The sequence below is a fragment of the Empidonax traillii genome, unplaced genomic scaffold (assembly GCF_003031625.1).
Source record: "Empidonax traillii isolate 1590-97213 ecotype Southwest subspecies unplaced genomic scaffold, ASM303162v1 scaffold1232:size202910, whole genome shotgun sequence".
Classification (NCBI taxonomy): domain Eukaryota; kingdom Metazoa; phylum Chordata; class Aves; order Passeriformes; family Tyrannidae; genus Empidonax; species Empidonax traillii.
In genome coordinates this window covers 108,441-135,510 of record NW_020956425.1, presented here as the reverse complement: position 1 = coordinate 135,510, position 27,070 = coordinate 108,441, and the positions used below count along the sequence as shown (strand labels likewise).

The 27,070-nt window shown below is 41.4% G+C and overlaps 1 protein-coding gene across 1 annotated transcript in view; it reads right to left on the bottom strand.

Moving 5' to 3' along the window:
* LOC114069307 (ras GTPase-activating protein 3-like) overlaps positions 1 to 23,806 on the bottom strand; it is a gene marked incomplete at its 3' end in the record, with an annotated part of 71,622 nt that extends 47,816 nt beyond the window's left edge. Inside the window, exon 1 of the mRNA XM_027905998.1 lies at positions 23,434 to 23,806. Within this exon, the coding sequence (XP_027761799.1) occupies positions 23,434 to 23,806 (373 nt within the window). The remainder of the gene's footprint in view (positions 1 to 23,433) is intronic.
* Between the last annotated feature and the right edge of the window lie 3,264 nt (positions 23,807 to 27,070).

The following is a 27,070-nucleotide window of genomic DNA, read 5'->3' as shown; positions in this document are numbered from 1 at the left end:
TTACTCATTTCATGTAGTTTCAAAAACAGTCCATTTATTTTTACAAAGCAATAACAAACAGCAGATCCATTCTGTACAAGAAGTTTCCATCCCTATGCAAGAAGCTGGCTCGTTTGGTTGAAGATCTGGATTCCATCCCAGTTCTGCTGCAGACCGCATCTGTGATCGTCCACAGTAAGCCAGACAGTTAACTTCCGTAGTTGAACTACATCCCTCTCTAGCACTTCATATTCAAAATGCAACTTTAGATTCCTCAGATGAAAGACCACAACGAAGCACTGCATTACAGCATTTGCGAGTGCAACCTCATGAGATGTTGCAGAAGCTGCATCTGAGGGTCAGCAAAGCCTACAGGGCCTGACCCAAATGCCTTACACCAAAGGACTCTCCTGTGCAGCATGTCAAGATGAACATCATCTAGGTCTGGAAAGCCTCTTGCCTGCTGGCATAACAGTAAAAGTGGGGGAAATCAAACACAAAGCAGAATTTACCAAAGCACAGCAGGAGAAGACAAAGTATCTGGTCCTTTTAACATACAGGTAAGACAAACAGCCTCCAGTAACAATGACAGGAAATATCATTGTTACCAGTGTAGGCTTCCAGCAGTGCTGTCACACACATGCACAGAAAGAAAAAATGGCTCCCAAAGGCTTTATTGTGGAAAGAAGATCAATTTAGGCATGAAAAAGGTACTCTAACAGTTGCAAAGTAACTCTGGCAAAAAAATGAAATTACTTTGATAGGAATGACACCCTTCATGGGAAGCTGACTGAGGGATATTGTACCAAAATAAAAGTGCAGAGGACCTTCCAAGCGGCAAGACGGTACACACACACACACACAAAAGTGCAGAGTAAACCGACAGAAGCCCAACAACAGTTCCCACTGAGGCAAAGTTCGCCTCAACCCACTCCAGCACTGTAACATCCCATATAACCATGCCATAACCATCACACTGCCACCAGCTACAGATTTATCAGATCTGAAGAAAGACATTGTCTTCCCAGAAGATGAACCATTTGTGAATATGAATGTTGAAAATCATCAGTACATGTGAAAGCATCTGTTCTGACTGCACATCTTTTGAAATACTTGACTAGTGGGGGTTTCTGCAAAAGGAATTACTTGTTTCTTATGTCCAGCTCTAACTTGTTCTGAAATTAAAGTACTCCCATTGTAAATTCAGAAGTCAGGCAGTGCATACACCTGCAAGTGGGAAATGCAGTTTGCTATTTAACCAAAGAAACCACCTCCAAAGATAGGCAAAAATATCAGTCTTTAAAAGAAGCATCTACATAGGTAACAACACTCTTCTGGGTCACATCGCATTTGCTTATTCCCTGAGAGTTTTTATAGTTATCAACCAGAACTTCTCTCCTTTGAAAGGCAGATAGAACAGGTTTCTGTAACAATATGTTCTTAGCATAAAGAAGATATTCCTCCAGAGAAACAGCAAACACTGGCTCCATCAAATGCCTACTCACCATCAGTAACACTTATTCTCTGAGAAATAAATATATTCTCTATCTAATTAAATATTTTCCCCAAAATAGTACGGCCTATTGTTGCACATGTTGCCTCTAACTCCATACAACTGCATACTGTACAACTGAAGAGGTTGTGTCACTGGCTCTTCCTCTCCAATGCTTTCCCTGAGGTCAAATACAGCTTGATCAGCAAACTGAAGTTGGCACAGTGGGACAATGAGTTAGCTTTTATATTGGATCACCAGTTTCAGACAACTCCCCAGCTGCCTGTCAACCACTGCACTCGAGGGCAGAAGCAGCAGAGAGCAGCCCCTCTACAAGACAATATACAGTTACAGAAAGTGAAGTGTGCCCCATTAACACAGATCTCTCCAGCTGTACTCAAATCCAGCTTTGGAGGAGATGTACCAGAATCACTGCATTACTAAAACTCATTACAGTTCCTACTGCAAAACCACATTGCCCCTCCTAGACAGCACATTTATTCCCTGTGATACACATGCAAACTGAAGGTAAGCAGACCTATTAGACTTTATTAAAAATACTGTCTTGAGATTATTCACAACAGCTGTTTCCTCTTCAAGCTAGAGAAAAACAGATGGCAACATAACAAGAGCTAGATAATTTTAAAAATTAACTCTCAAACATGACACTTATACAGGATGTCTTCCACTCATGCATCTCCAAACGGGCTAGTGAAAAAACCCCACTGATGCCAAATGTCATTTTGCTAGTACAATATAGCATAATTAACACATCAAAAAAAAAGGGCAGAACAAAGAATACATCCGATTGCACAGAAGAACTGCAGGTTGCACAGAACACAAAGCTGTTGCAGTAGATTCTCCACAAAAACACTGAGAACATAACATTGTTTATCTCCGCTCTCAAACACCTACAAAGCTCGAGAGCATCAAGACACCTGCAAAGCATCAATTAGAGGTGTGGAGAACAGGGGTGTATTCCTTTTAATATTCATTAGCAACTTCAATCAAGATTCACAGGGGTGGAAAACAGCAAGGAAAATATTTGAAGTCATACTAATTATCTCTGTGAACATGAGGGGATTTCATTTGTATCGATCTGGCAGAACTGCAGCCCATCAAATGCATTTCATGCATATTCCATACACTTAAGAGTAGAATCTAAGAAACTATAAATACACCACTATAACAGCTTAAACATAGGTTGAGGGAGACCATGTATTATTGAGCTACCACATGTTGAAACAATTCCTACCAAAACATCGGTATTTATGGACAGACAGCAGTGAATACTCAACTGGTTAGGCTTCTACAGGACTAATTCAGAGCAGAATGAAAAATTTTGGACAGAAGTAAAAGCTATGCTTCTGACTAGCTACTTTAAGGGAACACAAAGTTCAGGATAAGTGAAGAGTTGTGGTTTTTTTCTGATATGCTTGGCACCAAAATGCAGCATGCAGCAGACCACTGAACTACCAGCCCCGGCTTCAGGATCTACTAATGCCTCTGAGTCTTACATTTAGAGTAGTGAAGAAAACAGTGCTACACTTCACCATTTTTCTGGGCAGAGTCCTAAAAGTAACTACGCAAGTTCACTATATACTGAAGAACTTCCCTGGCAGAAGAATTTATTTATTTTAAAAACCCAACAAAGTAGTCTCAGCCAATTCAAACATCTTTCCAAACCTCACTGAAGATCTGCAGAGAAATACACCCAGTTCTATTCTCCTACTCCATTAACATGCCTGGTATTCTATTAACATTTCTGAAAAGCTAGAAATTAAATAACCAGAGCCGTTAGACACCAGCTTTACAGTGAAAGCAAAATTGGTCCAAAAGAAAATTTACAATATACGTGTATGTGTTATCTATTCATTCCCCTTCAAAAAAACCCCAAGCATAAGACAAACCAAACACATAAGGTGTGTCAGATCGTTAGCACATTCAGAAACAGAGCCGGTTCCTAATCCCTGCATACACTCAACTCTATCATTGACAGCACAACCCAGGTTACAGTCCCTGTGATTCTTCCACCTACCACGTTTAATTGTCATAATCTGAAGCTAACATGCCACAGAACTGCAACACTTGTGGTCAGTAAAGCATATATACAAACTGAAATAGTGTTCTTCATAATAATATATAGGAAATTTATAGCATAAAATAATAAAATATACTACATACATAACCATAACCTGTGCAATATATATTGCAATTACTATGTCATTGCAATGCATTATATGTTTTCTATATTGTATAGTCATGCATTATAGAAATATGTGAAAACCCTACACAACTTACAAGCAACTTTTAACTTTGAAACTCTCTGATGAGCTGACATTTTAAAAATTTTAATTTCATTTCTGATGACTTATTCTGCTGGGTTTTGATACAGCTTTATCTGAGATACAGAATAGAGAATTCTTTCTTCTATAAGCATAGTCAAATATCATATGATACTAGATTTTACTAGATCATAAATACATCTGTAGTGTCTGAAATGGTGAAACTGTTTGGTGTACTAAAAAACCAAGCAGCGAAAGAGAACAATCACAGGAAAAAAAAAAGATACTTCCTTCCACGCCATTTTGTCTTTCTGACTGCCATACTAAGGGCAGAGGACTGGGTTTTGCAACTTGACCACCATGTTATTCGGCAAATCTGTGATCTCAAGCAAGACAGTGAAGTCTCTGACATGCTCATGTACTCTCTAGCTGTGACTGTATGAATCAACTTCCTCTATTTATGGAAAGTGGGTACTAAATTAACTCTTGCCCTGGCATTTACCATCTACAAGCTTCATTCTCAAATTCACAGGATATCCTCTGTCCGGCACAGTCTGCCATTCCAAGTAAGTTGTGTAACTCCTGCTGGCATGGCTAACCAAAGCTGACACATGTTCACATTGCAGAGGTAAAAAAAAAAAAAAAAAAAAAAAAAACCACACCAACAAATCTTTACTGTCTTATGAAACACAAAACTCAAGTACATGGCACTGAGACTGCCATCCCCATTATCACACCCACAGCCAAACTTGTTTAAATGGTACCCCTTCCCTTAGTTTGCTCCCTTTTGTAAAGGCAAAGTAGATATAAACACATGTATCAAAAATTTGGTTTGTAGATTAGGAGATTAATTTCTAAATCCTAAGGACAGGCCCTGCCTTGTTTTCTTGAGGAATCAGAAGCAATAAATGCTACCACTCAGACCAAAATTCAAATGGAAGGAGATGGGGCACATGTGCAGCTGATAACTGCAAAATAGCCACCTAAAATAAATCTGCCAAGGAATCCAGCTACATCGAGTTTTAACCAGTTACAGTGTACTTGCAGGAACAAGAAGGAAACCCATTTAACAAACTTCCTTCCTTATCCTTTTGCTCTCCTGACAGATCCTCATTTAAAATGTTTTATGACAACCATCTATATGATGTGGATTATCTAAACTAAAGTTCTCTAGCTTGTTATCATTAAGAGCTGCAAATTACCAACAGCTCACACCCCGGGGAAAATGTTTACGGAATAGATAGTACAGCTCTGTGGTCTTCCCAGCAGAGAGGAAAAAGCCACTTAACCAGATAAGCTCGTCCTTTCAACTTCTCTCCACTTCCACCTCTTTGCGTACCCTTCAGCTCAAAGAAGCACCTAATCTAATTTAGGCAGTGCCAGAATCACAGTGGACTTAAGTAAAAGAGCTCACATAAAACTCCAGCACTAACAATAAAGCTGTGCTATAAAGGAATGTTCGATAACTAACCGTACACATCTCATGGGCTGTCTCTGCTACCTTTTTTGGGGGACATCCTATACTACCTTTCTTTACATAACAGTTGTGAAAATATTTCCTTCCCCCAACCCTGCAACTGCTGTCTCCTCACATCTTTGCTTATCCTGATTCCCTGTCATCTCCCTGGCTCTTACCCAAGCAAGATACCCTTAAACACACAGGATTGCTCGGTGCCATGCAGCAAGGAATTACTAAACCCACACAGTGCAGACTTTACGTGCATCTTAAGTGAAGATAAAAATCTCTGAGCAATTTCATTACAGAAAACAAGCCTCAGATACATTTAACAGTACTCTGATATTTCTTGAGTGAATTTTCTAAGATATGCATTCAGACTACAACGCAAAATATTGTGCATGAGTTGCCATTCACCTTTTGAATAAAGAATAACAATGATAACAACTTCTAACTCTTTGAACCAGGCAGAACTGAAGACCGAGGCACCACATGCCCATCTCCAGAACACTGGTCATTAATCTCCCTTCTGTGGAAGCAGCACATTACAAGTGCTGCTGTTATGAGACACACTACCATCTTTCAAAGCAGCAGGAAACACAAATGCAAACAGAACCCTTTTATCTCAAGTACAGGTCTGCAGGGACAGCCGCTGGTTGAGCTCATAAGCTAATTTTTTACACAACCCTCTGTCTACTGCAAAGACTCCAACACAGCTCCCAAAGAAATAGCACAGAAAAGTCTTAAAAATCCTTCTGGAGAAGGGGGGAAAAAAAAAGAGGCAGGAAACAAAGGAACATTACGTTAACAGGTCTCTCCTGCTAATCAACAGAATGTTGCTGACATGATATACAGGCAGACTTGACACAGTCTGGAGAGAAGCAAGAGCACGCATTAGAAATTTCACAAAAAAAATTGGGCATGGCTTTAAAACCACAGAAAGAGGGAAGAAGAATAAATCACTAAAAAATGTCATAGAATGAGAGCAAGATATTAGTCAAAATACATGGATGAATATAGGGACAAAAACAGCTGCAAAAGGTTAAAGAGGCTTCAAGAGAATTTATTTTCTGTCAATTACAACAGTTCAATTACAAACAATGTGATATACTGTAGCAATAGCTACCTAATATCTGTGCCTCCCACACACTTGCCTTTATCCACAAAAAGCTGTGGAAACACTCGACATCCAATGCAAGTCACAGAGGCTTGGAGAATCACAACGGGGGGTTGGCTCCCATAGCGTACAGGATGCATTTTATTGCCACAGCTAGTGTTACAAAACACACAGCCCTATTTTCTGTTATTGCATCTCCACTTCCTCTTTTCACCCTTGAAGATTCACACCATGGCTATCCCAGGATCAGGAACTGAAGATTTTATGTGATTAAGACTAGCCCAGACAAGATCTTACCAAAACATCAGTGGTGCCAAGGCCCTGAACACAACCTCTCCTCCACCCCTCAGGAGTCTGAATGCCTCGGCTCAAGGCCAGCCGTGACACAGTGCAGCTGTGTAAACTCCGAGCAGGCTGCTGGGGAGAGAGCCATGTGAGAAAGCACTAGAAGAAGCCTCCCTGGGCACCCTTTTCCACTTGGGAGTAGCACTCCAGCTCAGACACTCGCCCTTGGACTTTGTCAGGGCTATGTAGCAGCTCTGTCTGCGCCTGGCCATTTGCCTTACCGATCCTGACTCTGAACTGCTGACTTAAATTCCTGGTGGTACCTTGGAGCTGCTCAACACTACAGACTTGTCTGGTGATCGCGCTCTTAGTTGACCCTGGTTAACATAATGGAGTTGCTCTACCCTTGTCTGTCTACCGTAGGACTCCCCACTTTGATCAAGATCATTGCCCTGCCTGCTTTGCTGTCACACTCACTTTCCAGCTTGCTCCTCTTTACCAAGTAATCCACTTTGTGCTCCGTGACAAGTGGAATAGGTTAGCCTCACATTAAATTAATCCTTTTTTTTTAATTCAGTTCTGTTCTAAATATTAATAAAACACACCCTTACACCAACAGGCACTGGAGTTCTGTGACTAAGGTCACAAGGAACAGTGGAGAATTTAACTATTGCTATCCAGAACAGGATAACACTTTTCAAGCCTAAGCAAAAGGTTATATTTGTACCTTAAGCGATGAGCAGCTTTTCAGAAAGGTAAGCAGCTAGAACGCAAAATGGGATTTATTACTAAGGCTATAGCAGAATTCTCTACATTGTTTAGACTTCAAGCAACTAGAACAGAAGTTACTTGCACAAAACAATTCTCTACACCAGGACTGGTACCTTTATGCAGTAGTTCAGCGCTAAAAATTCCAGTAATGCTAGTTTACAGAAAGGCAAAAACTGTGTTAAATCCTGAAGAACAACAGGGAGAGTCTGAACAAGCTCTGCTGGGGAGGGGCAGGGGAGGATGCGTACACAGGGAGAATAAAAGGGAAAGCAACAATTTAAAGAGCTTCCTCTTTAGCTTGTATTTCTAAGACGCAAACAGACTACTAAAACTGTTTTCTGTTAAACTCTTCCTACTACCCTTAAGTGTTTCAGCTAAAACAGATAACTCAGGAGAAGTCAGGTTGTCCTGAAAATGCCCAGATGTCAAACTTAAGCGTTAGTCAGCCCTTGGCTTCAGAATAGGACTTTATATAATTCAAACAAAGTCCTCAAAAATCCCAGGAAATAGAAATCTGCATGGTTTTCAATCTTTGTAAGAGATACTTGCTCTGGTGCTGCATGTCATTCCCCTAGTACTGGATATACCAGGCAGGACTTTCACTGCAAGAGCCCTACTGTGTCCAGGAAGACACAGGCATTTGACTCAAAGTGAAGATTGACAAGAACAGGATCTTGAAAGGAAGGAAGCAAGACTTGGCTAGGCAGAGAAACAGTATCCTGCTTGTCCTCCCCTGTCCCTTCCCCTGGCAGGGCTCTCTCATCACCCTGGGCAAAGCCAGTTGGTTTGATCTCTATATACATGAGGCACCTGCACTCAACGTCTCAGCAGGGGGAAGACACACCACGAATCAAGTAAGCAGGAAGGAAGACGACTGCCCCAATGGAATAACGTGTTTGGATACATATTCACATCTAAGATCCTTGCCACTCAACAAAATTGCCTTCTAGAAAAACATAAAATTAGACTCAAATTGGCACCATAAATGCTAAATACAATTCTTCTATCCTGCCCCCCACTTAAGAGTTAGCTCTGCCTTGGAAAAGGCTGGAAGATTTAAAATTCCATTATGTGGTAAGGAATGCAGTGAAAGAGCTCAACAACAATGCCATGAACTGAACAGGTGTGCAGGAAACCATGTATTCCACTACATGAACAGAATACAGATAATGGGGATGATAATAATAATAAATTATTGTTAATTATAATAGAATAATTACTCATTACACAACTACCACCCATCTCATGAACTGAAAGCAGCACAGTGTTTCCCTTTTATAAGTAAATAAATATTCCTGTAGTGGCAGGGAAGTTGTGTACACAAAGGGACTCAAGGTTACAAGGTTATCCTCCTGATGGTAACCCTCAGTTTCGAACATTTGGCTCTGGAAGCTCACCAGTGCTTAGCAGACATAAGGGTAAACAATACAAGCCTTCTAGACACTGGTTCCAGCTGCCAGGAACATGAATGAAAGACATATGTCTGATACCACAACATCACAGTGAGACAAATACCCAGGCTGTCTCACAGGCAGAACAGCAGCTACATGTTTCAGTGAGTTTCTTAGATCAGGCTTTCAAATAATTAGCATAAAAATTCATTTATCATTAAGGTTAATTAGGCAATTAATGAACTGAAAAATTAAAACACCTGAGGAGACTGTAAAATGAACTAAGTGGACCAGGTCAAACTTTCCTGTATTTTGAAGGTTTGGGGCTGAACCATCCAATCTGGATTATTATGACAGTACAAACCAACAGCAATATAATTACACTCTCTAAGGCTAAGCCATAAGTGCTGATATGATTCTGAAGGTTGTGCATCACTAATACCACAGAAGACTTACAGCAGCACCCTTTTGAGTTAGCTGTAATTTACAGAAGCCTCAGCCTCCTTTCCTTGCCCCCAAAAAAACCCTCAGTCACAGCCCTACAAAATTCACGTTAGTCCCTATCAACACCCAAGGAAGTACTCCATTCCTCAAAAGAAATATTTAAGAATACTCTTGATATTAAGCTATTTTGGTCCAAAATTTTACTTCCATGATTGTTAAAAAAAAAATAAAATCCTGATTAAAATAAAGCTAACCCATTGGCTCAGAATCATGGTTTGAAGCTTTATATTGTCGTCATCGTCATCCTATGCTGGCCTATTTTAGAGCTAATCTCGTATTCTCCAAAGAAAAGTATCATTCAACAAACAGAAAACAATGCAAAGCAAAAAAAAAAAAACCAAAGGGCACACACTGGCTAGGCCACAGTTCATCCTCCCCACACCCTACTCCTCCCCCAGTTATGAAGGTTCAGCACTACAGCACAGCTGGTTTCAGGTGTACCACAAAAGACGGGAAAGCGACAAACACCTTGTGAGAGGCCAACACTGACTGGTTCTCCTCCTCCCATTGCAGGAACCCCATATGAGATTTTCTAGATGCGTTCCCATAAGACACTCCTCTTCCTGCCATGCCCAGTCTCATTCACCACACAAATTTTAATTTAGGGGGGAGATTACCCAGTTAGAAAAAAAAAAAAAATGCATGCATCCATGCCCAAGACAACAGCAAAAGAAATATCAAATACATGCACACAACACCTGCACTAGACCAAAGTGCTCCACTGTGCTTTGCTTCTGTCCAAACCCAACCTACTCTAAGACAAATATCCCAATTTTATCTCCTGCAGGCTGATACCCTAGAAGATATGTACACTGCAAAACATATTAGCTAGCACTTGATTATGACACCAAAGACAACATATGTTTTACCTAGAATACAACAAAAGCACTGCCTCCTCCAGAAGCACAAAGGGAACCAAATTCCTGCCTTGTGACTGACTCCATACTCTGAAGTGGGTGGAAGCTCCTGGTCCCATCCCATATTGTGGAGTTCTAGAGAGCAACAAGGGATCAGACCTAGCCCTATACCCAGTATTTCCTCCAGCCAAGACACCTCACAAGTTGTGGGTTTTTCAGGTCACATTCCGAAGCACTGAGTTAACCCCCACGCAGGGCAAAAGGAGTTTTGGCATACCTGCAGCCTGGCACTAATTCACAGACATGTAAGCTCTTATTTGGTTCTAAGCCCTTCCTGGATAAGATATTTGTGCCTGACCCCATTTCATTCTGCCACTGTGCATGGCCTGTTAAGCACAGTATTTGCTCACGTTTCCCAGTGCAGTGTGCTCGGTACTGCTGAAGCAGGGACCCCACCTTACAAGTATCTGGTACTTCTGGTTACAGCCTAAATCAGTCCCACACATTGGAAAAAAACAAAACAAACAAAACCATGGAATTTGACATGGCACAACTAAACCCAAGAAAGATCTCATGCGAATAGGCGAAAAATACACTTTAAATTCCAGAGATTCACTTTGCACAAGAAAGTGAAGTCCATATTCAAAAGCATGCAGTACAAGTTACCCACGGTGCTCAATTACGAATGCCATTACCAGAAGCAGGGCATCAGCATACCAAAAATTTGCAGGTGTTAGCAATAGTTAGAAAACTAATAATGACAATGGCATTTTCCACTAGACTGTTACGGAGACGGGTTACATTTAATACTGGAGATGACTTTAAAGTAATTCAGATAATTTTCTGTGTTTTTGCTTTCAAATTCACAACTTTCTGGAACCCTGTCACAGAAGCAGGTGTCAAAACACACAAATTATCAGCCTGTTGGAGCTTCACTTTTACTTAAGTCATTTTGCTCTATCGCCACATTCCAAATGCCCTTAGGCACTTTTTATTGCCTGTCAAAAATCACAGAATCACCATTCAGAAAAAGACAGACAGGAGTACCGGCCTGAATAAAAATTAGCTTTATTTTTACCTCTCTCTCAAGCAGTTTTGCTTAGTAGGCCTAAAAAATAAAAAACCACTGGGGGAATAATGGCCAGTCTCTTCGCGAACGAAGAACCGGGGAAGGTCTTTCCACCTCCCAACCTGCGCATTGGATTTTTTTTTTTAGGTGAGAATAGCGAGAGGCACTTACACTATCCTGAAATCTAGCTCCTTTCAATTCTAACATGCAACACCGATTTCCTCAAGTCCACTGCAGGCACCACCCACAGAACACAGAGGTTGGCTCTATTCATCAATATGAGAGGGAAGAGGCATTAACAGTTCTCCTGGTTTTAGTAAGGGGTGTATTTATGACCACCAACCACAATCTCCTTTCTCCATCGTCTCTGAAGCACTACTCATCTAAGCCTGTTCTGTAGCACCTACCTGGAGCTCCTCTCCAAGTACTGTACCCTGTCAGTGGGAACTCTGGTGTTCCTACTGGTCAAGCAGAATCATTCAAGAGCTCCTGGCCCTCCGTGTGCAGGAAATTAATTATGTGGAACAATCTACAAACACACACAGTAGACAAATATTTACAGTAATGAGAGTGGCATTGATCAGCTCCTATCTTACATTTAGGGCAAGAAATGCTAACAGAGCATAAATGTGGTTCTTCAGGTATCTTAACTTCAAATCTGAATATTATGCAATGTCAGCCAAGGTACCAAACATCAAATATCTACACTATAAATAAGACTTGAAGTTTATAAAGGGGAACAGACCAGAGAATGTTTGCAGAAACAGCTGACAGGCCCCCTCTGCTTATCTGCCAAGAAATACTTTACACCAGACTCAGACCTTGAACATTATATTCCTGGAAGCAAAATGCAACTTCTCATCTGAGGAACTAAACTAATACATTAATGAAACCAGTGCTGAAGGGAAACATGGTCTTAAGGAAGTCTCTTAGAACCAGACTTGGTCTAGGCTACTGAAAATTTGCACAGATCAAGATGAGGACCTTACTGACAGCCACAACAAGTGCACAAAACTTACAGGAGTACAGCTCTTCTGACTTGAGCAGAGAAGGTGTAAGTTTTCTGGTACCTTTACTGCATCCCTGAAGCAGGGCAAAATACAGCCTTAAAGTAGCAACAATCACCTACAGAGCAAAATAGCCTTGGGTTTACCCAATTCTCAGCCACACTGAGCAGTACTGTTACTTTTACATAAACGCAGAAGATGTGAGAACTTTAAAAAAGGTTCTGAACTCACATGACCTGCTGAAAGGCAGATTTCAGACAACTGCTGGAGTTTCACAGTTCTGTCACTATTTTTGCATAGCTTGTGGGAAACAAGTAGCACTTCCTTTAGTTCCCTTATAATACGTAGAATAAATATAATGTGCAACTACCCATATGTACAGTCCTTTTAATGTAATCGTTTATACAGTTTCTGTTGGGGACATCAAGAAAAAGGAAGTCAAAATAAGAGAAGGAACTGGAGTCATAAGATCTGAAAATCTGATCTATAGAGGAGTGACAGATCTCACAGTGTTAGCATTCCTTGCTTCTCTCTGCTAAAATGTATTGAAAGAAGCAGCTAAAAATAACACAAATAATTCCCCAATATTAAGTTCTCCCTGAGAGTAAATGCTGCCATTTCACAGATACTCCACAATTCAAAAAATGGAAGGGAAAACAGCGCATTTATATAAAGAGAAAAAAAAATGCACCCAACGCAAGTCTTGTCTTAAGAAGAGGTGTTTTATGAAGAAGGTTTTGAACATGTACTGTACCACTACAGATCTTCAATGTCTACAGACAGCATGTAGACAGAAAGCTACAGTCTCAGAAACAGCACCCGCAGCTGGCAAATGACAACAACAGAAGAGTCAACCACTGAACTATGAGGAACTTCAATTCGTTCTGGAAAACTTGGGCCAGGCACTCAGATACATAAATATTCATAAAGCATAATTTTTTTCAGAGAGAAAAAAAAAATACTTCTTGAAAAAATAAGAGCAATTCCATTAGACAACCGTGTATCCTCTCTTTTAGTCACTATGAGCTATTTGCAACAATGCAAACCCTAACAGTAAATCTAACTTAAACACTGTTGGTTTGGAGAGGACGGATTGCTTTTGTTTTAGACACACACACAAGTCTCGCATTGTGTCACACTGCCAGAGCTCAATTTTCCAAAATTGTGTTCACGTGTTCTGTAGCAGTCACCAGCTTCTCAAACCAGCATCTAAAAGCCACTGTAGGATGTCACACCCTGTGTCTCCTGCAAAATAGATCTAATTTTCCATTACAAACTGGTGATTGTTTCTGGGGAGGGGGAGGGGGGAGAGAGAGGGAGACTAAGAAAGGCAGCTTTTATACTATCTACCAGATTTTTCTTCTATTTCTACCACCCTCCTTCCTACAATTCTACAAGCTGAATGCCAGCCAGAAAAATCAACGAAACTATTTTTCACTGAAATATGAAAAGAAAGCATCTGAGAAGTTTCATGATACAGTTCAGCTTGACTGTTAAACACAAGCACATATAACCTCTTTTAAGAACTCACTAAATGCTTCAAAATGCCCATCTTAGAAGATACTAAGAGAAACAGCTCTCAGAACCTTGCACTGTAGTGAATGAAACAGGAAATGAGGAACAAAGAAAGGAATTTCATAGATTCCAGATGTACTCTAACACCAGCTGGGAAATACAAGCAAGAATCAAAACCTTGTAAAAAGCTACCACAAACTGTTTTCTTCTGAGGTTCTTAACAAAAGTAAGTAGCTGTAAACAATTTGTAAATAAAAATATTTTTAGATAAAATTGGAAACAGTAATAAAAATAAACTTCTTTCCCTCTTTCCTATTTTTAAGGACTTTTAAAACTCAGCCATCAGTGCATCTGGTTTTCTGAGCTGCTTTTTATAAACATAAGAACTCTGTAAAAGCAGCCATAACAGAAGCACAATTGTAAATAAAGTATTTCAAGTTGTCAGTTTTCTGATACTTGGAGTATTAAAGCTGACTGAAACTTGAAAGCAAAGAAAATAAAAAACGGTAAACTTGATTTATATTATATGCCTTCTGTACAACTGGAACTGAACAGAATTTAAATTTGTAAATTGCTAGTTATCAGTCACTCAAAAACTTTGTTCCTATAGGTATAAATTAAAAAATTAACCACTCCAGGTTAAAAATCCTGGAAACAAAATTCCTTCAAAAGATCAAATACCCTTCTGCTCCCTGTATAATACATCTCCAATGTTTCATCCTCCTTTTCTGAAACACAAACTCAGGCCTTTCAATGTAAACTTCTTCTAAATGGATTTTGAAACCTCTGAGTAACAAGTTCAGCAATAAAAAAGGATATTTCCTCCTAAAGTCACTGTAAAAGATAAAAGGAAAGCTTAAGAATGCATCTTTTGGAACACAGGTCTGTGTCAATAATTCCCCCTCCTCCCATTATCACATAAATAGATGTTCTTCCCAACTTCAAGACTTTTCATTAATTAGTCATGTATAACAGAATTGAGACACTTCATCTAATGTTTGTCCACCTACCACCAGCATACAAAACTGCATTAATATTTATTCAAACTAAACATTGCATCAAATGCTACCTGTTCAAACCTACCAGTCATTCACAGATAAGTGAAACACTCTTCCTCTTACCACCCCATCATACTAATCCATTGCAGTCAATGGTGATGCAGTCCCAGTTACACACCCCAGCAGATAGGGAACAGTAAGATTCAGCTGTTGGGCTAATGAAGGGACCTTTGTTTTGCCCCGTTGCTCCCTGAGAGGTAATAACAGGCAAATGCACAAGTCTCTAGTCAAATAGAAAAATAAGATAAGACTTTAGAGGTCTGGAATTAAAACTGAACAGCAAAACTCTCAATCAACCTCAGAAGTTAGGCAAGTCAGACCAGGCTATAAGTCTTCAATGTTTGTGTTCTTTCCTCAACAGACCTCAAAAATACAGATACACTACATTTTTTTCCCTTTCAGACAGAAGAGAGAGAAAAACCCCTCAATTACCTCAAACTTTCCACTGAATATTTAAAGTGTTTTACACTTGGCAACAATCCATTAAAATCTGAGAAAGGCAAACAGGGGGAAAATATTCCAGTTCTTCACAGTTTTGAAGCTTTACATCTCATTTTGCAAAACTTTCACCCATAAAGTCTTCTATGGTAGGAAAACAACACGTGAAATTTCAGGGAAGTTGCTTTCCCCTTGGTAGAGGTTAGGATGGGAGAGGAAGGAAGTTAAATTTGTTTTGGTTTTACTCCAAAACAAAGCTTTTATTTGGATCCTAAATTCAGTCACCAGTCCGCTACGCTGATGAAATCAGACACTGCTAAAGAATAGATACTTCATAAGGTTTAGCAAATGTTAGTAAAATCAGAAGGTAAGAACATGTATGTCTACGACTAGCTTTTCAGTTTAATAAAATACAACCTGTCATTAACTCCAACCTTGAGCTCTTCTTTGGTGTAACCACAAAATATATAAACCTCTGGTACTAGAAGGTTTAACAGCACAGCATTAAGACATACAAGTGCATGTTTTAACTATTAATATAAGCCTTAGGTGATTTGCTCCCCAGAAACATTAACAGTCAACTGGCACACACAAATATTAATTTTTCTTTGACATATTTGGCTGAATATTTGTTGGTCTGATCGTTAAGAGCAATACAACTGTCTGATATTTACATCTTTCACAGTATGCAGCAAAGTCTTTATTCTAGGCTTCTTGCTCTCACAAGGAGAGCAATGGATTTATTCCACAAACACATCCATTTGCAGAGTGAATTGCCACAGGATGAGAGGTATTAAGTACTCCTTAACAACTCAAAGTGGGGTTTGCCTCATCCTTTCACCACCTCCTCCAAGAAAAAAATTGCTATATGAGGTACTCAGACCTAGTTCAACTCTCACAGAAGAACTATTGGCTTGAACAGAATTATTCACAATTTACACTCCTGTAACAGAGATCGGTCAGTGACTGAGAAAGGACAGAGGGAGTACCTGAAGGTCACTGCAGTCTATAGCATTGATCTGCTCTAAGAATTTTAACCTGATGCATATTATCAAAGGTGGTTTTTTTAACTGTACTTTCTAATCTTGCTGTAGACAACACCCTTCAGTGTTCACATGAGAAGGTCTTCTTTACATGGGAGCAACAGTGCAATAAATAGCTTCATATGATAACAGTGTTTGACAGTGTATCTACACAAGCAGAAATCTTGCTGTGATGTCAAGAAAGGGAAGGGGGAGTTCTGTTTAAACATTAACATGATAAAATTAGGTGCCTCAGTTTTGCAAGGCAAGCGTGTAATGGAGAAGTGGGACAGCATGTGTGAGTATTAATCATTAATACCAACTAAAACACCTAAACTTTCATAAGCAGCTAAGGCTCACAAACTGAGTATGAGATTGAAGTAGTTCTCAGGTGGAAGGTCAGAGATACATCTGTATCAGCTTGTCATACTGGATAATATGCTGGTCTCGCTGGAGTTTTAGCATTTGTTCTCCAGAGCAGCTGACCAAGCCAGTGTGTATCAGCAGCTAACAAATACAGCATAATCAAGAAAACATGTACTAAGGAAGGGGAGCGGACTGAAGAGCATAGAAAGATTCAAACAGTCTTATGACACTGCCAGAATACAGACATGAAAGCAAAGGATGCACCCACTGTCCCCTCCATCTGATTTCCACACGTGCACACTCCCAGTCAAGCTCCTGATACTTGCCCAGAGAGAGCTCTGACATTCGCTTGAGCACACAGACTCAGCTCATAAAATGGAAGAAAATTAAACCTGACAGAAAAAATAAGCTACATCCTTTGGACCTGCTTTGCAAATTGAACTGGACTTTTCCTCTGCAAGCAGAGGAGCATCAGTCAACAACAGGTGTGCAAAGAGCATCTCATTGCTGGGAGCAAGACGAGAGAAAGGGGGAAAGACAAGACCTGCCTTTTCAGCAGCAGCAAGCTACTAATTTGAGTTAGCGTATCATGATGTCATGCCTTTGACTGCAGCTATGAGAACAGAATTGCAAAGCAACGTGCAAAGCATAGAGAAGAACAGCATCAGCCTGTACAGAGATATAAGAACAGAGGAAGATAAGCTAATATTGGCATCTAACTAATCCAGTAATTTCAGAAATAGAAATCTGGCTTCAACAAATTATAAAATTTTTTTAAAAAGAAAAAAAAAATCTCACAAAAACCACCAACCAGTCTGAGGAGTAATTTAACACAATGAAAAGTTTTCAAAAGCATTTAGATGAAAACTGCAAAGCTAGGATATCCAACACTTGCATCATGTTCTCATGTAAGAGCATTTGGTACTCTGACCAAAAGATAATCACCTCCAGGAAGAGATAACAAAACACTTAGTTCTCATGAGAGAGATGAAATAACACTTTTTTTCAGACATACTAATTCCAAATGAGAACAAAAAAACCTAGGAGGTTTGCTTACTGACATCAGAGGCTCTGAGCAGATCTGTTTAACAGTCTCACTCCCGTGAATTTACCTCTACACACTCTAAAAGCCAAAACACGTTGTTGGTTTCCACTCACATATGCATCCTCCTCTAATTAAAGAAAGTAAGGCTATGGATAACTCAATGTCAGGCTGGCAGACCTGAATACAGGCATCTTCTATTTTTTCAGAACTGCATTCACTGAAGCATTTTCTACTGCTGCCTCCATTTCCTTCTCTCACTTGCAGAGACTATGCTTTAGTCTCCATTTTTGCTCCAGCCATGGCTTTTCCTGACAGTCCACAAACAGCCACAGCACTCCTCCTCTAGAAATAGCACTGGTCCCACATCTTTTCCATTCAGCGCACTGCACACAACTTGGTCAGAACACAACCACCACCAAATTCAGCAGAGTTTGAAATACTGAACCAGCAGTGAAAAATCTGCATAATCTATTCTGCACCCTTCATAGCCTGTGAGACTCAAGCTTTAAATAGCATTGCAGTCAATCAATAAGAATATAAGTTGCACTTCATTTTACCTCCACAACACCAGTTTGACCTGTACTTGTTAACTTTTTAATGTGAAGAAATAATCTTGAGAAGTCTTTAATATATTCAGGGTGAGATACAAATAACTTTTCTTCCTTTCTTGTTGTTCCTCTAACTTAGAAACATGGGAAAAAATACCGTTATCTTTATAACAAGCACTTCACATTTCCTAAATAAAATTTTCTATTATATACCTAGATTTAAAAAAAAAGTACCTGAGAAAAATTCTCTCATTCTAAAAATATCTATTCAACAACCTTTTGCCCCATTTAAATGGGGATAAATCCTTTTACAGTGAACATATATAGTCGTAATTACTTCTACAAGCAACCACTTAAGATAAGGCACTAAATCCCAACAGACAACATTAAAAGGGACATCTTCTCAAGGCAAAATGGATTTCTCTGAACAACATTAGCATTACTAGACTAAAGGGAGATATTAAGTTTCTAAGACACAAGACACAAGGTTCTTCTTACCCTTAGAAAAGCAGAGACACATCTCTTGAACATTTATTTTGTATCAAGTTTAATGGTGGAAGGCTGTAAATACCTGCTCGTGGCAAACTGACTTGCTTAAGTACTAGTAAACTAGCACTTAAGCAAATACTCTGCCTGACTTCACCCAAGACTCTCAGTTTCACAAAGAAAAGTTCAGTTGCTTTCACAATGTCTTAAGATACATAGCTCTGCATGAATTTTTTAAAAAAAAAAAAAAAAAAAAAAAAAAAAGGTGGGGGGGACACAGCAAAAATAAGAGGCAGAGACATAGCACATCTACAGACCATCCATCCTCATCTTTCAACTGGATATAAACAAGGTTTTACAGTTCCTAGAGAATGGTGGGTTTAGAGCACTGACCTACATCAGGTAGTAGCCAACTTTTATAACAGAAATTCCACTTCTTTGTGATTCTGATCACAATTAGCGCTAAGGACAGACGATGCTCCTGGAATTCCCACATTTTAGACTAAGACTTCAACACCTTGTAACCTCAAAAGATCCATTCCTGGCCTTTCTAAAGATGATAAAAAGAGCTTTAGAAGTTTATGTCTTAAATTGCAACAAGCCTCACAGTGTATACATGGACTGTTATTATTTGTGAGGTCAACAGAATTACGAGCAAATGGTCTTCTCATTATATTAAACCCCTGGTAATCTTTCCATGTGCAGTATCCTCCTGTCCCAATTATTACTCAAAAAATATTGGACTGTTTAAGCTCTGTAACAAGCCCTAATACCACTAAAAAAGTACTATTTTAGAGCAGAGCCTAATCCTCCTAAGTATGAGTACCAGATTTCAGGGACATGAAAAGCTTGATATTTAAAGTGAAAATTCACAAATGAGCTGTTTCTTTAGATTTTTCAAGTATAAACAATTTCACAAAGTAAAATCTGCCAGAAGGTTCTCTGCTTATAGGTTGAAAGCATATAGCTTTCAACAGCAGAAATGATGAATATGAGTTTTTATTTTTTCAACTGAAAGGTTAATAGTGGATGGATGCCATTTAAGGAGAAAAAAGTAGCAATTAAGTACAGCATATTTATTAAATATTAACATTACAACAAAAGTCATGTTGTCAAGCAGAAGGACTCTCTTTGTAGTTTTTCCAGCCAATCATCAGCCATAGAACCTTATGTTGTTTCCTTTCAGGTTTTGAAACACTGACTCATGGAAATATCAGCACTGCACACTTCCTCAAAGTGGCAATCTTATAGGAAGTGTTTGTTTAGTCTTACATGACACATTGTTTTGTTTATGTATAAGGGATTCCGGTAAAAATAATTTTCAATTAAGGAAAAAAAGACAAAAGCACAGTTATGGGAAGCCAAAATAAATCAATTTCAAATAGACATTTGAACAGCACATTCATTAGCACAAGTACTACTTTTTTCTTTCTACTGTACATTACTTCCTTGCAACAGTCATGAACAGAAGTAGCCAGGCATTGAGTTCTATCAATTCAAGTAACCGCAAAAGAAACTGGACAAGAGGTAACACAGTAACAATTCCTCTTAACACTGCTACCCAGACTGACAGAGTTTGTATCATTGCTCCACAACTTCAATATCTCAAGGAGACATCTTTTGGAAGTGGCTCACCACTGCCAGTGCAACTGAATGAGACAAACACGGGTTCCTAAGAAGCTCAATGCTTCACATTTTCAAAAGATGAAACAGATGGCTCAAGCCAAATCCAAGCATGACTAGAAACAACACTCCTCAGAAGAGGGATGCTTTTATATAATTATCCATCTAGCTAAATACGGCTGATTCCATGTAACCCATCAGTCTCAAAAGAACAAGTTACACCAGCAGCAGAAAATGCCTTCATTTACCTGCAGCTTCTTGGAAATACAGGACAAGCCAGCCACTGCAACACATCACATTAGGGCATTCAAACATCTCTAGGCTACAACGCTTTGCACAGCCAGAAGCCTCCCAGCTTCATCAGCCTCTCCATCAAGGAAGGTACGCCAACATGGGTGTCTCACTCCGTGTTTGCACTGATTCTTCAAGGCATCAACCCTACATTTCATCTGATTTATAACGAGGCACACTTGTATATCAGTGTGCCCATTCATGATTGGCCAGCAAAGGTGCTGTGGAGAAGGAAACACCTTATCAGATCAAGCGCAGAGTATTCTGTAGTCAGACATCAGTCAGAGCTTGGCCACGAAACAAGCTCCCGAAGAACAGAACTGACCACTTCTACAGAATGATAAATCAAAGCAAATCAAGATGGGAAGTGACTTATCCCATTGTACTCAACTTGTCCCTTAACCCACTAAAAGATTCAAAGACTCCCATCACTAGAAAAGAGAGAAATCTACAAGATTTCAGTGAATGGGAACTGCTGAAAGACAAATTTACTCTTGGGAATAGCTAATAAAAGTAGTGTCCCTCCAACGTGCACCATCTTTTTGGTTCTGTTCAGCAACAGGCCAAGGAGAAATGGCCATCAACTGAAACACTGAAGTTCCACCTCAACATGAGAAAAAACTTCTTTATGTTGAGTGTGGCAGAGCACTGGAACAGGTTGCCCAGGGAGTTTGTGGAGTCCCCTCTCTGGAGATACCCAAAACCCATCTGGATGCCTTCCTGTGTCACCTGGTCTAGGTGACCCTTGGCAGGGGGGCTGGGCTACATGATATCCAGAGATCCTTTCCAATTCTAACAATTCTGTGATCTCCCCTCATATCCACTCAAGGTTTTTTTGCAGGGAGCCTGCAAGCCTCCATATACAATTTCTTAAAGATCACAATTGCTTTACGAGGTCCGTTAGATTAGAAATACTCCCTCAACCCACTAGAGCAATCCTGCTACTTCCTATTTTTCTGGCAAATTTCACAAGAGATATTCAGCTACAGAAACGTGTTTAAATTTCGAACTCGAATCCCAGAAACTCGCGCTCCCGCCACGAAGCCGGCGCGTGTCCATTCCCGGGACACTTCCCATGGATAGACGGGAAGCGCTCACCACCGCCCCCTGCCGGACCGCGCTGGAACACCAAGGCGCAGCGCCGATCCAGAACGCGTCGGGCATTATCCTGCTGTTCATCCAGGAAAGAGATTCGGCTCTCAAGGCAGAAGGGCAGCACCGGTGTGCCGGGTATTCACGCGGTTTTTCCTACTCGCTATCAACGCTAAAAAGCAGCAGGGATTCTTGCTGCAGTACTACAGTAATCAAGCTTTGATGGGGGCTCTGACAACTGAAGGCAGCAGCAGGATTAACTTTCGTCTGCAACTTAAAGAGATTAATCTCAAGACTTCTGCTGCTGTTATTATCTTTGATCTCTTCCACAATTCAAAGAAATTTCCACACTCTCATGACTTCAATCATTTAGGCATAACGTCATAACTGTTCTCAAAAAAAAAAAAAAAACACCAGACCCTAAGCAAACACAAATACCCTGCCCAAGAGTCATCATCCTACACGCGAGATATGTTCTTAGTGCTTTTACTAAAAATCACCAGTGGGAACAACTTGCAATAGCATCACTGCATATGTCTGGATTTCTCCCTTGTGAAAGGACCTTTTTTTCCCCTACCCTTCCCCTCTTTGAAAAGAGCCAGAGAACAAGTCTCCAACCATACCCTGTAGTCTTACTGAATCTATTTTCCAGATGTATAAAAGGACACAGAATGAACACATAAAATTTTATCATATAAATTAAACATTACCTCTTAAAATCTGCTATCACTAAATTACTTGCTGACAATTAATGAGGAAACGATCCTAGCAATAGTCTCTTTGAAATGCTAATGCCACTATTCAATAATGAGATTTCCTATGTAATCTCACGTTTCAGTTTTATCTAACACGATAACTGGTGGCTGCAAATTTGCTTTTGAGCGCACGAACTTGCAAAGGGAGATTTTTCAAGATCTTTCTTAGGAAGCCAACAAGCCCTGAGTACCCACCGCTGCGAGCCCGGTGCTGAACTTCTCCACTTCCCCCGGAGCTCGCAGCCCCCGCGCCCCATCCCGGGGAGCAGAACCGCTCCCTCTGCACGGGGGACTGATTGTCTTACGGAAACGAGGGATTTCCCTCCCAGCCGGCACACTCAGAACTCGACCAGGGAGAGTTTAATCCGCTCCCCGACATCTGTCGCTTACTTTCTAATAATGTGGTTTGGAACTCGATCAACAGCAAGGAGAGGAGAGGAGCGAATCTCCCAGTGCGGGTCGGAGGCAGCCGTGAGGAAGCGGCAGCAGCCTCTGCCCGTGCCCTCGCCGAGGGAAGGGGCCGAGGCACCGGCTCCTGCCCACAGCCGCTTTTGGGCCGGTTTCGCACCACCTTTGCCACTGACACACAGTGCTGAGACTCGCTGACCGCCTACAAACTTTTAGCGCGTAGCTTAGCAACGAAAATAAAAAAAGAAGAAAAAAAAAAAAAAAAACACCACAACCCAACAAAAAAAAAACCACGAAATCCGCCTAATATCCTGCCCCTCCTGGACTACCGTGGGTGCCGCTCGCCAGCCGGAGGGACAGCGCTGCCCGCCCGTCACAGCGGCACCGACCGCCCGCCCCGCACGGCCCCACAGAGCCCCCCCAGCCACGGGCACCGCCCGCCCCGCCGCCCCCCGCGCTCCCCCGGCGGGACAGGAGCGCACGGCGGCACCAAGGGGCGCTCGGCGCTGCCGCCTCGCCGCGCTCCGCTCCGCTCCAGCGCGGGGCTCCCTGTGCGCTGCCCCGCGCCCTCACCGATTTTAATCCTGACGCTCTGGAAGACCCGCAGCCCCTCTTCCTCCACCGCCATGGTGGTGGTGCCGCCGCCGCGCCTGGCGCTCAGCAGCGCTCGAGCCCCGCCGCCGCGGAGATGCAAGGGCTGAGCAGAAGGAGGCAGGCGAGATGCTCCGCCGGACGGGGAGCAGGGAGGGCAGGCGGCCGCACGCCGCGACCGGACCGGAGCGAGGGATGGAGGGAGCAGCGAGCGGCCGCGCAGCCCAGCGGAGCCGAGCGCAGCACAGCGCAGCGCAGCGCCCTCCTCTGCCCCCGCACCGCGGGCCGGCAGCGCCCGCCCCGCCGCCACCACCGCCCCCTCATTGGCCAGCGGGGCGGTGGCCGCGGCTCTCATTGGCCCGCTGCCCGCGGGGGCGGGGCAGCCGCGCGGGGGGAGCGGCGGAGCGCGGCAACAGCTGGAGCGCGGTCGCCCCCCGAGCGGCTGAGGGGCTGTTGCGGTACCGCTCCGGTGCTCCTGGTCCTGCTCCCCTGCTTCCGGACCGGCAGCCTCCCCGCTCCGGGACTCCCGGAGGGGCAGCGCGGAGAGGGCGAGGGCTGATTAACTCCGTGGCCCCGCTCCAGTGCCGGCCCGGACCAAGCGCCGGGAGCAGCCGTTGGCGTCATGGCGAGAGGGAGGCAGGGAGGGAGGGAGGGATGATGTGCAAGTCCTGTTTCCCACAGAGCCATAAAGAGAGGGCACTATCGATGCCCCAGGTTGAAAGCCATTCATTAGCGGGGAAAAGAAGTTCCGTATTAAATGAACAAACCTGTTTGGGCGCTGAGAGCAGGCCAGTCTGTCTCTTGGCTCCATTTGATCAGCGGCAAAGCTGGCTCTACCTGATTGCACGGGAAGAGAAGGGAATTCAGATTTCAGACTTGCATGACTACACATTAAACAGCAAGAAATAGGACCTGTGTCAGTATTCAGTGCCAAACTTTGGATCTTGTAAAGTCAGTAATTGAAATACTCCTTCCCTAAAGATCTGGTGATAGCAGAGCACAAAGTTCAATGGAGGTCTACAGATTACATTAGTTCAAAAATCAAATTTTTTTTTAAACAGTCACATTAGCTTTGATGCAGTCACAGCTCCCCAGAGGATGTTTGGACATCCCTATGAAGAACAGTGCAGGCATATGAGAGTCCACCATGTCCAAGAAGCTCAACAGAATGCCCTTTTCCAAGCCTGCAGCCTCAAAAAAAAAAAAAAAAAAAAAAAAAAAAAAAAAAAAAAAAAAAAAAAAAAAAAAAAAAAAAAAAAAAAAAAAAAAAAAAAAAAAAAAAAAAAAAAAAAAAAAAAAAAAAAAAAAAAAAAAAAAAAAAAAAAAAAAAAAAAAAAAAGTGAGATACTGAAATACAGAAGAGCAAATGAAAATTTGGGAGGGAGCTACACTGGCAGTGGAAGTCAGCTTGTAAGAAAGCCTGAAGCATCTGGGTTTTTCCACACAGGTATGGGCCTAACTCAAGGAAACTGGCAAGCTCACAGCCAAAAAAGGAAGCAGTGAGTTATCTTAAGGAGCTGCCTGACTTACTGTGTTCTCCTTGTCTGCATAGCCAAGTGACATATGTAATTTGATTTATAGCACAGGACTCTAAAGAGATTTTATAAAGTACAGGCTTCTAGTTACCAACATCCATGGCATAATTCCCTCTTCCTTGCTGCAATATGCTCAATGTCCTCCCTAACATCATAATCCCCATTCTGTGTGTCATCTCTTCTTCCATAATACTCCCACCTCACTGCAATACTTCAGCTCCTCTGCCCACTGGTCCTTTGCATCCCCCATGATACCTTCAGTGCTCCCTCACCTAATAACCGTTAGCATTTTTGTCACTTTAACCCAAATTTCACCTGTCACAGTACTTCTGACTCCCCTATTTTTGCCTCCCAGCTGGACAAGAGGCAACACAAGCAGCAGCCTGAACAGAAACTAGAAGAATGCTGATCAGAGAGCTCATATATTAAGAAGGACATTTACTCAGACTGGCCAACCTGTTATTGCCTCTCACATGCTGAATGTGACAAACAGTTTTGGAGTATACATGTTATACAGGTCTGTTTTAAGACTGTGTGCATGCTCTCAGATAAAAAAGAATATATGAAGTCTGTTGCTTTTGCTCCTTCACCACAAGTGCACAGATCTTGAATGTATTTGTACAAAACAAATAGAAGCCCACTAAGACGTCTCACTGAAGAAAAATGTCAAACAACTGTTACGCATAGTGCTGTACACAGACAGAAACAATTACAGCTACAAGCCAGTGGATAATGTTTAGCTGTAAGCAAATGTAAACATATCCTATGCTCAGGATCCCTATAAATCTTCCTTAACAGCATCAGGGAGAAACCTTCTTCCATGCTCTAAATAGTATAGACATCTCAGATAAAATATTTCTGTGTTTGCTTTGGTACACAGAGGCTTCAGTTGACCTCATTTCCCTGTCTAAAGCTTTTCTCATCTGCAGAAAGTTGACCCCAAAATAGTCATTAAAAAAAAAATCAATTTATCAATTCTCTTCCCAGCATTTCCTGCTGTAAGGGTTGTTCTCAGCAGATACTGCACAGGCTATCCTTTGCCATTTACCATTGTGTTCTTTTTGGACAGTCATGGCACTTCTATCTATATCCTTTATGTTCAGGAAGTGAAAGAATATATCTATTTATAACGCAGTCATTATACATTCACAAACCAGGCTATACATAAATCCCCCACCCCTTTATGTGCACCCAGATTTGCAGTCAAAGCCCACCACTTTAATTTCATTTGACCCAGCATAAATTCACTTGTAATCTAAGGCGATGGTTGTCTCCCACACCCTAACTTCAGGTGTTGCTTTCAACCTCTCCCTGTGCCAGCACTGGTGCTCAGGAAGGTGTGCAGTGTACTGTATTTGTTGGTGAAAAAAAAAATAGACTTGCATGACTTCCATTTGTATATTATGGAAAACAAGAGGCCCATAAGCCATGACACTTGTAAATTCTTTACCCAGGATCATAAGCAACCTGATGAGAAAGACACCCATTCCAAAGGTGTGGTTAGGGCACAGTGGCGTGCTGGGCCACTTTAGGAATGCACACTAGCCCACAGCCATGCTTCTGAGCTGTTTTTCAGGATGGCTTAGCTTTGCCAACAGTGTGGATATCTCCAGGAAAGCTGTGGCAAAATTCAACTATAAACCCAGCCTTTTCTTTAAAATGTAGTTAAGTACCATGAACTTCCACATTTAAACACAAAGGAAACTATCAAGATGCCTACAGAATCAATAAGCAACAATTGGAACACACCAACAGTTAAAACAAAATACCAAAACCACCGAAAAAAAAAAGTAATTTAAAAAATTATATAAAGGGAAAAAAAAAAAAAAAAGGAAAAAATATGCCACCTTCTTAGACTCTTTGCCGTGGAATAAATTAAGATTCCTGACATGAAAATCTACAAATGGTTGCTTACACCTCTCAGTGCTGTCCAGCTACTCTTCTGGTTTCTCACCAGATCTTTTCTGCTGAAGCTCTTTGGTAGTGCTTTTGTGTATCAGTGTGCTAGTTTATTTTATGTCAGATCTTATTTTCCTGACATAAGGCTGAAAGCTTGTTGCTTCCTCTGTAATAAACATCTGTCT